Source organism: Anabrus simplex, chromosome 7 (assembly GCF_040414725.1).
Source record: "Anabrus simplex isolate iqAnaSimp1 chromosome 7, ASM4041472v1, whole genome shotgun sequence".
In the NCBI taxonomy this organism is placed as follows: Eukaryota; Metazoa; Arthropoda; class Insecta; order Orthoptera; family Tettigoniidae; genus Anabrus; species Anabrus simplex.
In genome coordinates, this window is record NC_090271.1 from 130,537,805 (window position 1) to 130,555,573 (window position 17,769).

At 36.6% G+C, this 17,769-nt stretch overlaps 1 protein-coding gene across 1 annotated transcript in view; it reads right to left on the minus strand.

The window, feature by feature from the left end:
• LOC136877356 (uncharacterized) overlaps nucleotides 1-17,769 on the minus strand; it is a 156,625-nt gene that overhangs the window by 14,771 nt on the left and 124,085 nt on the right. Inside the window, exons 18-22 of the mRNA XM_067151329.2 lie at nucleotides 16,841-16,999; nucleotides 16,630-16,758; nucleotides 15,020-15,150; nucleotides 1,610-1,697; nucleotides 5-166 (exon numbers count right to left, since the gene is read on the minus strand). Of these exons, the coding sequence (XP_067007430.2) occupies nucleotides 5-166; nucleotides 1,610-1,697; nucleotides 15,020-15,150; nucleotides 16,630-16,758; nucleotides 16,841-16,999 (669 nt within the window). The remainder of the gene's footprint in view (nucleotides 1-4; nucleotides 167-1,609; nucleotides 1,698-15,019; nucleotides 15,151-16,629; nucleotides 16,759-16,840; nucleotides 17,000-17,769) is intronic.

Below are 17,769 nucleotides of genomic sequence, written 5' to 3' on the forward strand. Positions count from 1 at the left end.
TTACCCAGGTGCGATTAGTAAGGACAAGTCCAGTGTCCGGATCATGGATGATCTCCTCTGACGTTACACATCCAAGACCCATTATGAAGGCTCCTTCTATTTGTCCAATATCCAGCTCAGGGCTCATACTTACACCAGCATTCTCCAAGATATCCACTCTTTTTACCTGTAAATTGAGCAGCATTTAATTAAAATATACTTTAAGATTTGTATAGGTTCACTGAAGGTATGATTTATTGAAAAATAAATAAAAATGTGCTAATATTGATTTTTTTATCTGTTGATATCTGAAGCCATCTCTTTCCAGTTTCAACTCAGTAAATTTATAACAGTTAGGTTCTTCAGTTTGTCAAAATTAACTTTGAATAATTAAATTTTTAAACCATCTAAAAAAGAAAACATATGGTAACAGAATTATACCTGAAAATGAAACACCAGGTGAGTTGGAGCGTGCTGCTACGAGCCTGCATCCGGGAGATTGTGGGTTCGAACCCCACTGTCGGCAGCCCTGAAGATGGGTTTCCGTGGTTTCCCATTTTCACACCAGGCAAATGCTGGGGCTGTACCTTAATTAAGGCCACGGCCGCTTTCTTCCCATTCCTAGGCCTTTCCTATCCCCTCGTTACCATAAGACCTCTCTGTGTCAGTAAAGCAAATAGCAAAAAACATTTTTTTTAATCAAACAACTTAAATTAAAATAGAATGACATGTTTTGTTCTTGAAAGAAATCATCAGATTCTATCAAATCACACTCAAATATATTTAGAAATGTATAAACATTTGTGTTTATTTCTATTTATATCCTTAAAATCTTGAATTTTGGAACTTATCTACAAGCTGTTGCTTCAACCATGCCATGCCTCCTACCCTGGCTAGTTTAATGACATGCTGTAGTTTACTTTTAGATGTTTTATTTTTAGTGCTCCCCTTATTGTCATTATCATCATCACTGGCACCGCGGTGTAGGGATAGCGTGTATGTCTCATGCCCGGATGCTCCGGGTTCAATTCCCGGCAGGTCAGGGATTTTTACCTAGATCTGACTGCTGGTTTGAGGCCCACTCAGCCTACATGATTACAGTTGAGGAGCTATCTGACGGTGAGATAGCAGCCCCAGTCTAGAAAGCTGAGAACACTGGCCAAGAGGATTTGCCGTGCCGACCACACATGACACGTCATAATCTGCAGGCCTTTAGGCTGAGCAGCGGCACTTGGTAGACCATGGCCATCCAGGGCTGCTGTACCATGGTTTTTTTTAAATTATCATCATCATATTAAAATTGAAATGTGGGTTTATAAACACATACTGTATAAAAATTGGATTTACAAAGTGAGAAATGTGGAGGTGCTGGAGTGTATGAGAAGACCAAAACAAATTGTGAGAAACTTCAAGTGAAAGCTTGAATAGCTTGCCCATGATGTACGATACCCATTGAAATACAGTCTCCTACACATAAAGATAAAATTGAAGGCTATTGAAGTCCCAGTAGAAGACAAATATTATGGCTAAAGAATCAGAAGGAACAAACTTTTCCAATATAATATTAAAAAAAACTGAAATATATTTTTATTTCTCTTGGATTATGCAGTAACTTAAATAAAACACTTACAAGCATTTGACCAGTCAACACATCTACTTCTACTTCAGATACTGCTGCTCCTTCTACACCATATTCCTTTGCATCATCTGGTTTAAACCTAGAAAATAACACCATACTTGTAAATAAAAATAACTAACAGCAGAACTTGTATAGGTACCAGTACAAAGGATTTAGTCTATTTACAAACTTACACACAGTAGACTTTTGATTATCCATGGTAATTTGTAGTAGAGAAACTGTGGATATTGCACAAATGAGGTGAAATAGTTACTGATGAAACAATTTGCTACATTAAAATTCTAAGGACTTAAATGAAGCTACCTGACTTTAATACACAGTTTCTAATATTTGTTTAAATCTGTTATCCAACCAGATGATACATTAAATTTGCCTTCAATCCCTAAGACTTTCACGAATAGAAATAGGCCTGCTTGTTGGCACATATTACGCCAGATACTTGTGTGACTTCTGCTCGTTTCTGTTGACACCATTCCAATATAACTTTATCCAGTTCTGTATAGGCAGACATTTTCATTGCTTTCTGCTCTGACAAACCCCTAAATAAATTGGCAGTACTTGGAAAAATAATTTGCCTTAATTTTTCTGGATAAACTGGATCATTGTTTCAGCTACACCAGAAGTCAAACACGGTGCTGTATACAACTGCCGTCTTTAAGTTTACACACTATTTCTGCTTCTGCCATATCATTAACACTGCATGTTTACATTTTTCTTAGACATTGCTTGGCGCTAATAAAGACCTATGAATATTACTGTGTTCTGTAAAAGCAAAGTCATCTCCGCCCAGGCCATGAAGGCCCTTGGAGGGGTGGAATGTAAAGGCTTCCACCATCCGTAACCTCGGCACTTGATGGGGTAGAGTGGTTAGCTCTACACCCGACCGCCTTTGCCCCCCGAGAATTAACCTGGTACCCATTTTTGGTGTAGGCTGAGTGAATCTCAGGGCCATGTGCACCTCCGGAAGTGGAAATCTTCTTTCTTAAATTTTATGACTTCCTGAAGGGGATTTGAACCCACGTCCTTCCGGGTGAACTGAGCACACCTTTACTGCCTTGGCCAGGCAGCTCCTACTGTGTTCTGTGGGCACTCTTTATTAAACTCGACTGAACTACAAAGCAGTCAAGGCCACTGCTCTGTACATCGGCTGTTTGAGAAGTAAGAGGCTGTGAGTCACTGTTGTGATGTACAGTCAAATGTAATCAATTTTCATGCTTGAAACTTGTCCTGATTTCCTTTTCTTTTTTTAATTTTAGATTTTTCTAGATCACCATCATTAATCTGCAAATCAGATAATCCATCTACAGATAATCAAGAGTCTTCTGTATTTGTAAATGCATGTACCAGTAGCTCTAAAGCCTAGAAATTAGATAGTCTGAGGTGGCAGAGAAATTAGCAAAATTACATAAAAATAATCAGTAAGATGAATAGAAAGAAAGGGAGAATAGGATAAGAAAAAAGTATTAATCATGTGATGTCCCATGGAAATCTGAAACAGTATTTAAATACTGACTATATGGATCATCAGAGGATTTAACTCAACATCGCTTTTCCATACATAAAACAAAGGGGAGGTACAAGAGAGAGAAATATGTCCACAAGTCAAAGAAATCCTAAACTACTTTAAGGTGGGGGAAATGCCAGGGGGGGAGAGGTTTCTCCCTTTGACTTTTAAACAACACCACAGTTTGCATTGTGCTAACTGTTTTTACTGTCTTATATACAGTAAATATAAACTTTCTTATCTGATTTTAACTTGGAAAATAACACCATAAGTCTTGTAAACAAAATATTTGTGCCAATTAAAGCACTATTCGGAAAAATTAAAAAGAAAGGGGTACCTCAACCTTTTGAATATATATCTTTTAATTGATTTTAATTTAGATGAGTTACTTTGAGGGACTGCTTAGCCAAGGTAGTATTCACCTGGAATGAAATGGGTTTGATTCCCTGGCAGAAAGTTGAAAAACTTAAGAAATGAGATTTCCACCTCTGGAAAGCTACATGGTTCTGGAGCTCACTCAACCTATACCAAAAATAGATTAATTTCTGGGGTCAATGGCAGCCAGGCATAGAGCTAACCACACTAACCCACCGAGTGTCAAGGTTATGGATAGTGGAAGCCTTTTCCTTCCACTCCTCCAAAGACCTTTATGGCCTGTATGAAGATGGCTTTGTTTTTTCTTTTATTACTATGAGAAAGAACTACTTTTGTCAGAAAAGTTCTGGGACAAGTGTTGTATTTCTGAGGTTGCAATGCGAACAAAGGAACAAATGTTGGTTTTATGTTACCCAGTATGTGTATGTTCTGAGATGGCCTTGGCCATGTTTCCACGCACACACACTAGGTGGCAGGGCTGTGCTTGGTAACATTCTGGTTTAGTGACAATGACAAAATGGACGCTGATTGTGAACAAAGAGTGAACATTAAGTTTTGCGTTAAGCTCAGGGAAACCCTTAGTGAAACGTGGACAATGATTACACAAGCATATAGAGGTGATGCACTGTCAAGAAGTTATGTGTTCAAGTGGCACAAAAGGTTTTGGGATGGCAGAGAGTCAGTGCAAGATGATCCCAGAACTGGTCGCCTGTCTACAGAATATTCCAATGCAAATGTGGAATGTGTAAGGCAGTTATTGCAAGAAGACATCATGTAACTGTGCGTGCGATGTCAGAAGAGCTTAATTTGAATTTCAAGAAGACCTTCATGTAACTGTGCATGCGATATCAGAAGAGCTTAATTTGAATCATGATGTGTCATAAGATTTTTTTTTTTTTTTGCTATTTGCTTTACGTCGCACCAACACAGATAGGTCTTATGGCGATGATGGGATAGGAAAGAGCTAGGAATGGGAAGGAAGCGGCCATGGTTTTAATTAAGGTACAGCCCCAGCATTTGCCTGGTGTGAAAATGGGAAACCACAGAACGATTTACAGAAATGGAAACTGAATGCAAAACTCATCCCACACACTCTAAAAGACGCCCAACCTCTCGCCTTGCAATTTTTTCTTGTTTCCGTGAGTGAAATTGCGACTGAAAGGAAAGCTTCATCAAGATATCGCAGACATCCAGCAGGCTGTGACACATGAGCTTACAAGCATCATAGTTGATGTTTTGATTGATAAGACTGCCTCTGTGGATCAGTGGGATCCTGGCAGCGCCTTTCTGTATCTTTGCAATCTTGGTGGAACCCTTCACCCAGTGGCGAAACTGCTTGGAATCATTTGAGGCAATGCCTACCTAGATTAAACATAAATATCATAACAAATTTATCTGCTGTTGTTATAAACAATAATCACTATTTGATAAGTTCTACATGATGACAGCAGATGATGTGCTTCGCTAATAGCCCTGCTAGATGGCGACAGCAGACTACTTGTTCTGACAGGGAGGCAGACTGTAGCTTGACTCAGTCAAGACTTTCTGTTTCGTTTGCATTCCTTCAGCTTGGAATTCGGAGCAGGGTGGTGGAGGAAAGATAGGTTACCGCCCACTCTCCTCTCTCCACTAGGTCTAGACCCCAGTAAGGCATGCCTCCTGTGCTATTATTTTGATAGTGTAGAAAATTCCCAGCGCAAAGATGACAAAGAAGTACCATATTGTTAACTGTGTGCTATTCTTTTGAATTAGTAGGTAATTAATGCATTATTGACTTTATTTGTGACAAGTCAGACATGGACTGTTAGTTGTGTAAAACCGGACTGACATCATCTGGTTGAAACTTGCGTTGATACTTGAAATAATGAGTGAAGTAGGCTCCCTCAGAAACTTAATGAGTCTTCTGAACTCTTTTTAAAATGTAAACTGTTCTCATCTTGGACTTACGAAGAGAAGTGTAAAGCCAAAAACAAAAGACGTATACCTAATTTGGATATTAAGTATTTTGACAGTAAAGTAGCGAGAAAATTGCAATTTTCTTGGTATACATGATATTTGTGGTTGAAAGCCTGTTCTGAAAGAAAGAAGCTTTTTTGTTATACGTGTGTTTTGTTTGGTGGTGAAAAAGAATGGGCTCTAAATGGGGTAATTGTTAAAAAAATTATTAGAAAAGCAGAGAAGCATCAAAACTCAAATAAACATATTCAGAATAAAGAGAGATACTGTTTATTCAGGTGCGGGTGAACAGAAAATTCTTTATCTGAAGGTGCAAGAATTCAAGCTGTTAAACATAATAAAGTTGTGAAACAAAATCAGCTTGTTGTTGATACACTTGTTGACATTATGTGTTTTCTTGGGTAACAGGAGCTTGGATTTTGATGTAATTTTGAAGGGTAAGACTCGACCAACAAAGGCAATTACCTAGAGTTGTTAGATCTTCTTCCAAAACAGGAAAAGTATATTCAAGATCATTTCCAGTCCACATCAGACTTTAAAAGCACATAAAGCGAAATACAAAATTAATTAAGTGAGTCTGTAACTGTCATAATTCAGGAGCCAATCAAAGCAGAGTTAGATTCTTGTAACTTCATTGGTATTCAGGCTGATGAGACCTTAGATGTATCAATCAGATCCCAAGTTAGTGCAATATTCGTGTTCAGTTCAAAACAGGGCCGCACGGAAAGATTCATAGGCTTTTATGATGTTTTGATTGATAAGACTGCCTCTGTGAATCAGTGGTAGAGTGTCAGCCTCTGGATCCCAAGATGGTGGGTTGAAACACGGCAGAGGTAGTCAGATTTTTGAAGGACGGGAAAAGGTCCATTCGACACTCCATGTCGTACGATGTCGGAATGTAAAAGATCTCTGGTGACACATTTGGTGTTTACCTGACAAAATTAATTAAATCTCAGCAACAGACACCCAAGAGAGATCTGGTTTACTCTGTTTGCTATCTAGTAGGCCTAGAGTAAAACAGAATGTCAAAATTGATGATCAGACAGCTAGATGGTGTCAAATTGAAATGTCTGCACATGGTAGCTGAGACCATAAGATTATTATTATTATTATTATTATTATTATTATTATTATTATTATTATTATTATTATTATTATCATCATCATCATCATCATCAGAATTAATTGTCAATATTCTGCAAATGTGGGGAGTAATTGATAAAGTTGTATGTCAAACATATGGATGGTGTTCCTCAATGGCAAGAAAGCAAGCGGGTGTTCAACATTACGTTAAACAAGTTTGCCCAAAGGCAATATTTCTACACTGTTATGCCCATAAGTTAGAGCTTGTTCTTCTCCATTGCTCCAAAAAAATAAAATCAGTCAGGCTCTGCATTCATAATCTGACAGTGTTTAATTAATTTTTTAGTAGATCCTCAAAAAGAGCTCGTCTTCCAGAATACAAAGGATTCAGACTTCCTGCAGCATGCACTACCCATTGGAGCTTTCATTCTAGAGCAGTTTACACAATATTTTCACACTATGATGATCTAAGACAGGTTTTTGAAGACAATGTAGAGAATGATGAGGATTGGGACAGTGAATCATACAATTCAGCTGTCAGCTGTTGGGTTGCTTAACATACTCAAGAATGCCCAATTCATTTATTTGCTCTGTCTGTATAGAGAAATTTTTATGTATACAGACCATTTCCTTGCTCTACATAAAACCACAAGTGATGTAATTCTGTGCAATACTGAAATTAGAAATACCACCGGTATCCTCAAGGACATGTGATCAGAAAATACGGTATCTTCTTGCGGTGAAAAATATCGCAAAATAAATAGTGAGATAAATGTAGACAACACGACATTCCAAACGCTCAAAACGTTAATATATGAAGTTCTTGACATCGTAATTTTGGAAATACGGTTTGGCGATTTTGAAAGCATCCAGTCTTGTGAACATTCACCTCTTTTTTATAGAGAAAGATTGGGAAATGAATTGATTAACATTTATTCCAATATAGAAAAACAATTGTCCCCTCAAAAACTTTTACATTATATTGTCGTCAATGACCTTGAACCAGTGTATGTGGAAGTGTAAAATTGATTCTTTTAATGTTAATATTTCCTGTGACCACGGCTACCTCTGAAAGGAGTATGAGCATGTTGAAGAGGATAAAAACATACTTGCATAATACAATGAACAATAAAAGACTCAGCCATCTTAGTACCATTGTTATCAAGAAAATACTTGTGAAGGAACTGATGAATGATCAAGTATTGAAGCACCATGTGGTTGACCATTTTGCAACCAAAGAAACTGCGTTTGGAACTACTCTACAAAAAACTTTAAGGTAAGATTTCCTGCCTACCTATTCATTAACCAATAGCTTTGCCAATGCCTTCACCTTACTCTTCACTTACAACTCCTCAATCTGAAGGGAAATAGTGCAGATGTGACACTAAGAAATGAAGCTTTAGGCTCATGTTACAACCGAGTTGGTTAAACTTGTCCAACATGTTTCTTACAATTTCTTTGTATGGAGGATTCTTGATGTCGCCAAGGAATTTTGTCACTACTTCTTTGGATGTGTTCCATGCAACTTCCCCAATTTTAGTCATTGTTTCTGTGAAAATTGTGTCCATCATCAGTTAATGAACCTGTGGTCCATCAAATACTCCTTTGACTTTTGGATCTGATAATGTGGAAAATTTTGGGCATAAATATTTGAAGCATAAGCTATTTTTGTCCGATGCCTTAATCATAGAGACACTACAGATCAATCAATCAATCAATCAATCAATCAATCAATCAATCAATCAATCAATCAATCAATCAATCAATCAATCCTGATCTGCATTTAGGGCAGTCACCCAAGTGGCATATTCCCTATCTGTTGTTTTCCTAGCCTTTTCTTAAATGATTGCAAAGAAATTGGAAATTTATTGAACATCTCCCTTGGTAAGTTATTCCAATCCCTAACTCCCCTCCCTGTAAATGAAAAATTTGCTCCAATTTGTCCTTTTGAATTCCAACTTCATATCTTCATATTGTGATCTTTTCTACTTTTAAAGACATCACTCAAACTTCTTCATCTACTGATGTCATTCCACGCCATCTCTCCACAGACAGCTAGGAACATACCGCTTAGTCAAGCAGCTCATCTCCTTTCTCCCAAGTCTTCCCAGCCCAAACTTTGCAACATTTTTGTAACGCTACTCTTTTGTTGGAAATCACCCAGAACAAATCAAGCTGGTTTTTTTTTTTTTTTTTTTTTTCTTTTCAGTTTTTGAATCAAGTAAACCTGGTGTGGGTTGAATACACTGGAACCATACTTTAGTTGGGGTCTCACCAGAGACTTATATTCCCTCTCCTTTACATCCTTACTACAACCCCTAAACACCCTCATAACCATGTGCATAGGTCTGTACCCTTTTTTTACAATTCCATTTATGTGATTACCCCAAAGAAGATCATTCCTATATTAACACCTAGGTACTTACAATGATTCTCATAAGGAACTTTCACCCCATCTACACAGTAATTAAAACTGAGAGGGCTTTTTCTATTTGTGAAACAACCTGACTTTTAAACCCGTTTATAATCATACCATTGCGTACTGTCCATCTCACAACATTATCGAGATCATTTTGCAGTTGCTCACAATCTCGTAACTTATTAATTACTCTATACATAATAACATCATCCACAAAAAGCCTTATCTCTGATTCCACTTCTTTACTCATTTCATTTTTATATAAGAGAAAACATAAATGTCAAATAATACTGCCTTGAGGAATTCCCCTCTTAATTATTAAGGGGTGAGATAAAGCTTCGCCTACTCTAATTCTCTGAGATCTATTTTCTAGAAATATAGCCACTCATTCAGTCACTGTTTTGTCAAGTCCTATTGCACTCATTTTTGCCAGTAGTCTCCCACGATCCACCCTATCAAATACCTTAGACAGGTCAATCGCAATAGAATCCATTTCACCTCCTGAATCCAAGATATCTGCTATATCTTGCTGGAATCCTACAAGTTGAGCTTCAGTGGAATAACCTTTCCTGAACATGAACTGCCTTCTATTGAACCAGTTATTAATTTTGTAAACATGTCTGATATGATCAGAAAGAATGCTTTTCCAAAGCTTACATACATTGCATGTTAAACTGACTGGCCTGTAATTTTCAACTTTATGTCTATCACCCTTTCCTTAGCTGCCTCTGTGGATCAGCGGTAGAGTGTCGGCCTCCAGATCCCAATATAGCGGGTTCAAACCCGGCAGAGGTAGTCGGATTTTTGAAGGGCGGAAAATCCATTCGACACTCCATGTCATACGATGTCGGCATGTAAAAGATCTCTGGTGACACATTTGGTGTTTACCCGACAAAATTCATTAAATCTCAGCCATAGACGCCCAAGAGAGTTTCGGTTTACTCGGTCTGCCATCTAGTGGGGGCCTAGAATAAAGCAGAACGTCGAAATTGACAAGCAGACAGCCAGATGGTGTCAAATTGAAATGTCTGCACACGGTAGCTGAGGCCATACGATTATTATTATTACCTTTTCCTTTATACACAGGGGCTAATCTAGCAACTCTCCATTCATTTGGTATAGCTCCTTCATGCAAATATTAATAAAATAAGTACTTCAGATATGGTACTATATCCCAACCCATTGTCTTCAGTATATCCCCCGGAATCTTATCCATTCCAGCCGCTTTTCTGGTTTTCAACTTCTGTATTGTAAATGTCGTTATCATAAGTAAATTTTAATACTTCTTTAGTATTAGTGACCTCCTCTAACTGGACATTATCTCTGCAACCAACAATCTTTACATACTGCTGACTGAAGATCCTCGCATACACACTCCCCTTGTTCATTCATGAATCGTGGAATGTCCTTCTTGGAACCTGTTTCTGCCTTAAAGTACCTATACATACCCTTGGACTTTTCACTAAAATTTGTATGACTGCCAATTATGCTTGCCATCATGTTATCCTTAGCTGACTTTTTACTACATTCAATTTCCTAGTAAGTTCCCTCAATTTCTCCTTACTTTGACAGCAATTTCTAATGCTATTTCTTTCCAATCTGCACCTCCTTCTTAGTCTATTTACTTCTCTGTTATAATATAGTGGGTCTTTACCATTCCTTACCACCTTTAAAGGTGCAAACCTATTTTCACATTCCTCAACAATTGCTTTAAATCCATCCCAGAGACTGTTTACATCTTTTTAATTTACCATTTTCTACCAATCATAGTTACTTTTTAAAAACTCCCTTATGCCTGTTTTTACCATTTTCCACCAATCATAGTTACTTTTTAAAAACTCCCTCATGCCTGTTTTATCAGCCATATGGTACTGATTAATAGTCCTACTTTTTTTAAGACCCTCCTTTCTATCACATTTATTTGTAACTACCACAAAAACAGCTTCATGTTAGTTAATACCATCTATTACTTCGGTTTCTCTATATAGCTCATCTGGTTTTACCAGCACCACATCCAGAATATTCTTTCCTCTAATTGGTTCCATCACTTTCTGAGTCAGCTGTCCTTTCCACATTAACTTATTTGCCATTTGTCCGTCGTGCTTCCTGTCATTACCTTCCCAATTGACATTCGGTAAATGGAGATCTCCTGCTACAATCACATTCCTTTCCATACCATTTCCCACATAGCTGATTATCTTATCAAATAATTCTGAATCAGCGTCAGCGCTACCCTTTCCTGATCTCTACACTCCAAAGACATCAAGTTGCCTATTATCTTTAGAAATGAGCCTTACACCTAAAATTTCATGGTTCTCGTCTTTAACTTTTTTGTAGCTTACAAATACTTCTTTCACCAGAATGAATACTCCCCCTCCTACCATTCCTATCCTATCTCTACGAAACACACTCCAGTTCTGTGAGACAACTTTTGCATCCATTATATCATTTATCAGCCATGATTCAACTCCTATTAAATATCTGGTAAGCATATATCTGTTAAATTATTTAATTCTATTCCTTTCTTTACGATATTTCTACAGTTCAACACTAACAATTTTATGTCATCCCTACTTGACTTTCAGATCCCTGTACCCTTATCACCGCTTCGTAGACCACCCTGTTTCCCTGAATGTACCTCCCTGTAACCCTTCTAAACAAATTTTCTTACTTATACGTACCACTGCGGTTTAAGTGAAGGCCACCTGAATGCAGATAGTGTTTCATGATTTCCAATTTTATGTGCAAGCATAGAAGTAAATTTTTTTTACTGTCAACAAGACTTACATTCAATACCTTTTTGAATCCTTATTGAAGTTGTTACCTTTTAGGCCACAGCACAGTATCCCAATGTTTATTCTATGGCCTGCTATCCCATTCAGATAAGAACAGGGAAGTTTTGTGTATCCTTTTTATTGTCCCAGCAACAATCCAATGACCTTCAAATCACAGCAAATTTGGCACTCATGCTCATGATATTTAATTCTTACAAGAACCAACTTTGTTTCGGACTTGTGGAGTGTGCAAGTGGTATGGAAGCCAGAGCATTGCTGTTGTGAAACTAAACTGCCTTAAGACTTCTTTTTGAAGAGTCAGTAAAAAGGTACCAGTTGCTAGGATCATAGTCTTTCTCTCTTAATTTATTTAGAAGGTTTTGAACATCCATACAAAATACAACTTGATCTACTTGTGTATAATATTTTTGAAATTCTTTCTCATGATTTCTGTTTCAGGAAGATGTAACCCCAGATGCTAACATATTATTTTTGCATAATCTTGAGCCAAGAAATTCACTCTTTTCTTTAGTTAACTCTAAATCCCATGTCAAATCATTCACTTCAGGTTGTGTAAATTTGTTTGTTGGTGTGTCACATTGATATGGCTTGAAATCCATTTCTTCAGCATCTGATTGCAAGGAACTGCTTTCAGATTCATCACTTAAGTTACTAGGTGGAGTAGATACTAGTAAGTCAGGTCCATGAGTAAAACAAGAGGTTTGTATATTTAGTTTTGTTTGTGTTTTTCTTATTGTAACCTAAAATGTTGGTCATACAACAGTCATCATAATAATCATTCTGCTCTCGCCATTACATGGGTTTGGCAAATGGCATTGTGTTTTGTTTGCCCTTGTACCAGTAACAAAGTCCCTCAATGGAGGTATTGCATGCAATATGAGGTGCAAAAAATTTGTCTTGACTTCCAGATTTCTATTGGAAGTAAGAAAAATAAAGTTTCTTCATAAATTAATCTATTTGACACACCTTGAAATCAAACATATAATTTCCACAAATGTAGCAAAACTTTTGAGGACTTTGTTTACACTGCCTTCTGTGCACCCCTGATACACTAGCCTTACTAATATAAAAGTTTCATGAATAATGATCGATTGAAACACAGTTTCTATATTCACACACACGCGCACACACACACACACACACACATGCACGCACGCACAAACACACACACAATCTTCTTATATGATTTCGTAAGTATCTCTGGCTTCACTTCGCCCAATGATTCTGCTAACCAGTACACTACGTCCCTCATGGTTATCTGTTTGAGGAAGTTTGTGATGTTTTCCTCACGTTCTGTTGCTTCCAGGAGCTGATACTTTTTCTTAGACATTCCAGAATGCCCTGATCCATAGGTTGTATCAAACTTGCTATGTTAAGGGAGAAAAAAAAAAAAAAAACACAAATTCCACCATATACTAGCTCCTGTTCATCTGGATGTTACCCTGCATTGTCCAGCAGTAAAACTGCTTAAATAGGCAGACCCTTCTTTCTCATAAAACATGTTAGTTTCGGCACATATTCTTCAAAGACCCCTTGTTTAAATATTTGTCTATCCATCCACGAGTTCCTTTTGTTTTTGTAAGAGATGCACTATGCTGACATTGAAATGTCTTTAGAGCTTTTGGCATAGCAGACTTTCCTATGATGACTAGCTTTAATTTATGATTGCTGGATGTATTTGATGTAGTGACAACTATCACTCTTTCTTTACTTTTCTTGTGACTGGGGGGCATGAGTTTCTTCACATAAAGCAAGTGTCTTAGAAGGTGCATTTTAAAACTGAGCCCTATTTCATCACAATTGTGTAACTAATCAGCACTGAGATTTTAAATTTTTATGAAGTGTTCAAGCTTTTTACAGAACTAGCTTGCACCTTTGGAATCACCAGAAAGTTCCCCCCCCACATATATTTGAATTTGTCAAACACCATATCTGTTTTTCTATCTCTGTAACCAACCTACACTTGCATTAAAGTCATCTTCTCCTTCCTTAAATTTATATCTATAGAGCAACGCTTTATATTGTAACATTGGTCTTGATAATGAACTTCTCTTCTTCCACTGTTGACTAAACTACTTAAACAATGCTCCACTCATTTTTTCATATTCAAACTTCCTTATGCATTTTCTGTTAGAAGCATTTTCTGAGCACTTACCAGAAGAATACTTTTCCGGCACTGAGTGGGAGCAGGTGCATATACTAGTGGGGAGGAGAGAACATGCGACAATAAACATGCGTGTGATCTCATTAGAGGTGAGGCAGGAATAAGCAGGGAATGAAATAATGTAAAAAATTTCAAATTTGTGAAAATAAATATACAAATAACACTTGGATTTAACAGAGTCTCAGATTTTTGAGACTCAAAGTTGTGAGACTCTTCTGAATATATTTCTGGGAAGGCTAAGGAATACTACTTCATTTACTTTTTGTGAATGTATGCTGCCATCCTCTATTAATAATTAGAAGCTTCTCTGCATAGCCTCTTCTTTCCAAACCATCTTTCTTTACTTCTGCTGAACACTCAAACTCCATGAAAATTTGAAGTTCCAAAAGCATTATTTTAAACCTTTATATGCTTGCATGAAAGTGTAGCAATCCTTGCACTCAAATCCCTCTTTACTTTGATGGACACAGCTGGACATGGAATTCTATGTAGAGTGAAAGGAGTGCTTATGCACATGCATGCTACACGTGTGTATGAGCTAGAAAGAATCCCTAGCCAGGTGCAATGGACTGTATGGTTTGGCTGGGTGAAAACTGTCAGGTGCTAACAAAGTGATCAATGAACAATATTACAAGAATCTGGAAAACAGGACAATTTTGAAGAAAATAAATGTATCATAAATAGGCCTATAATGAAAAATTACAGAGTGCACCCACAAGAAATGGATTCCCTAAAGAATATACCCCTTCTGAGACAGTTCTTGAGTGTAATACATTTGTGGCAGTTGTTAGTGATTAGAATCTATAACTAAACGTGCACAGATTCCATTTTCACTATGACTTCCAGCAGCTGTATGCCTATTTGCTTTTTTCCTAAATCTTTCCACACACACTGATACATCATTCTCTCCATGAAAAATATAGGCACACACAGTGTGTCCTTACATACATAACACTGGCAACTTCCTGCAAAAGTTACTATATTCATATTTGGGCAGATGATGATTTTCCTTTGAAATATATCAGGTTTCTCTCTTCTAATAAAGTAATGAACTGTATTAACAATAGTATTTGATTGATTTATATTTGATAATAGTTTTACTCACATATAGCTGGCACACATGTCTACATTTTCATCATACCCTTTGGCCACAAGCTCCTTCCAGGTAGGATTTGTCATTGTCTTCTTCACAGGTTCAAGACGTCTCAATATCTCTTGACAGCATTTCATTGTAGCCTGTAGAGAAGTAAACATTATATTGCATTACTAATAATATAATAATTTTAAGCTAGGTTATTTTTTTCCATCGAAATAACATGTTACCGAAGTGAAAAATATATATAAAATGGATGTAGAGATCACTTTAACATATGGTACCAAAGTATGGGAAGCCCCATAGTGATGTCCATCAGACAATGGAAATTGGTTATTGGCGAAGGTGCCGTAGGCTTATGTTACAAGATAGGGTTCAAAATATGAACATAAGGGAAAGTATAAATATAGGAACCACCATCATCAGCATTTAGGGCAGATAGCCATCTTGACTCTTTCAAAATGACATTAATTGAGGGAAAAGCATGTATTTTTTATGGCTTTTTATTCTATACCATAGACTTTTGATGTCATATATATTGTGATTTATAATCATACACTTTTATGTTTATTATACTGGACTACATTGGAATGTAAAAAGAGGGGCTAACATATTCAAATCTAAAATACAGACATTGCTGGAATCAACCTTGGATGTTCTAATTAATAACATTGCATATTGACTGTTTACTCCACTAGGTGCTTCACACAGAATACTTCCACTTTAATAACATATATTTACCAAATAATGAACACTCAGAGAATCTCAAACATCATCTCTATTCTTTATTATTAAACACTTGAACACATTTTCTTCCAGTAGCGGGCATTCATGATTAAGAAATTAAAGTGAATTTGCAACGATTTTTTTTGTCAGCTTGTACAACATGCTTCAGATACTTACAGTTCAGTAAATTGGGTGCCCTAAAGAAACAGGTGCTGGGTGGTCTAAAAGAAACAGGTGTTTCAGAGAAATAGATTTTCAGTACTCTACACATGCAGTAGGACAGTTTTTCTATGACTTACTGTATGAGAGTTAAACCACTGTGCATGAGGGGAGGAGTATTTGTTCATGTTATGACTATACTCATAGTAAAACATTAGTGAATATCCCAACTACATGTTGTTTGTCATTAAATAGAGCAGGGGTGTTATAGTAGGACTAATTAAAAGTTGGTAAATATGCTGTTAGTGCATGAAGAAAGTTGAAGAAATTGTTTGGTTTTTTTTTTTGTTTTTTTTCTGGGACTACATACATGACATAATTTTCACTAGATTACCTGGATTATTGCAGAAAGTAAAAATGTCACATCCTTCATGCTGTCAAGGGTGCAAGAACGTGTTACAAGGTGTATAGTGTATTATAGGGAACAAGCAGGTGGGTATTTTGAGCGTAATTTTTAAATAACATGGTCGTGCACAGCAGCGAAATTGTTACATTTCTCTTCATTCCATTACTCGAGCCTTTCTCCTGTAGAACAGATCGTCCTGCTACACCGATAAAGCAAAGTGGTTGCCTACATATAGGGAGCTACTTCTAGTGCTAGTGTACATGTCACGTGCATTAAAGTAATATACTGTAATTTGAAAATTAAGTAAGTAAAACATTAATTATGTACTTACAAAAGCACATGTTTCAGAAGTTATACTGGCTCCAGTAAAATCACTGTTTGGAGCTGTTAGGTTGTTGGAAGGCTTCACTATCACCATATCCAAATCTATACCTAGGAACTTGGCAGCAACCTGAGCTACCTGTAACATAAGAGTTCTGATGTCAAATGCTAATTTAATGAAGTACAATTTTATGACTGATTGAGTTTTAATAAGTTTTTACCTTTGTATTAATTCCCTGACCACACTCAATGCCTCCATGACATACAGCAACAGAGCCATCCACATGGTAGACAGATACTAGTGAATAATAGCCACCAAAATATATTATGGGAAATTTCATAACAGCCATTGAGATTCCACGCTTCTTCCATCGATTTTCCTGTTAAGTAAATAACATCAACAATAATTCAAATTCAATGTACTTTCAACTACTGTATTTCAGTCACTTACTACATTCTGATATAAACTTTTGAACTTCTTGTTGCTTTTACCAATAACTCTGGGGGGAATATAAACAATCACAGGGTTGCCACTCAGTATTAACAACTAAAAAAGTAGAAAAGTAACCTTCTTAGAGTAACCCAAAAGTAACACTGCATGTTTTTGGTAAAAAACCACCTTCACATCACACATTTTGGCCATTCAGTCCACCTACTTGCACTTTATTTTTAAATGTTAACAAAAGTACTTACAACTACTGCCATAATAAAACTTTTAAAAATACTGAAATATTATAATAATTACATGAAAATAAATGAAAAATGTTTATAATCAACCTGTAAACCATTTTTTTTCTTTCTGAAAACAGTTTATAGCAAGTAGACATGAGGTATACATACAAACACATATTTTGTAAGCAGAGGTCTGTATGGGGACAGTGCAGATAAACCACCAGCTCAGTAGTTTTTGACAGTCATGAAATTTTGAAGAGAGAATGGAATGTGAATGTTTCTTAGAAGAGTGGCAGTGCATACATAACAAAATAACTTGCAGGACAGTTGCACTATGGTAAAAGTTTTGAAGTTTCTGTACCATTAACCTAGAGACAGAGAAATTTGTATTGGATTATACGGTATTAAGTAATTTCATTTTTGAATGTTTAATTGCACACAATGTGCAGTGAAATGTTCTTACAATCACTTGTATAGA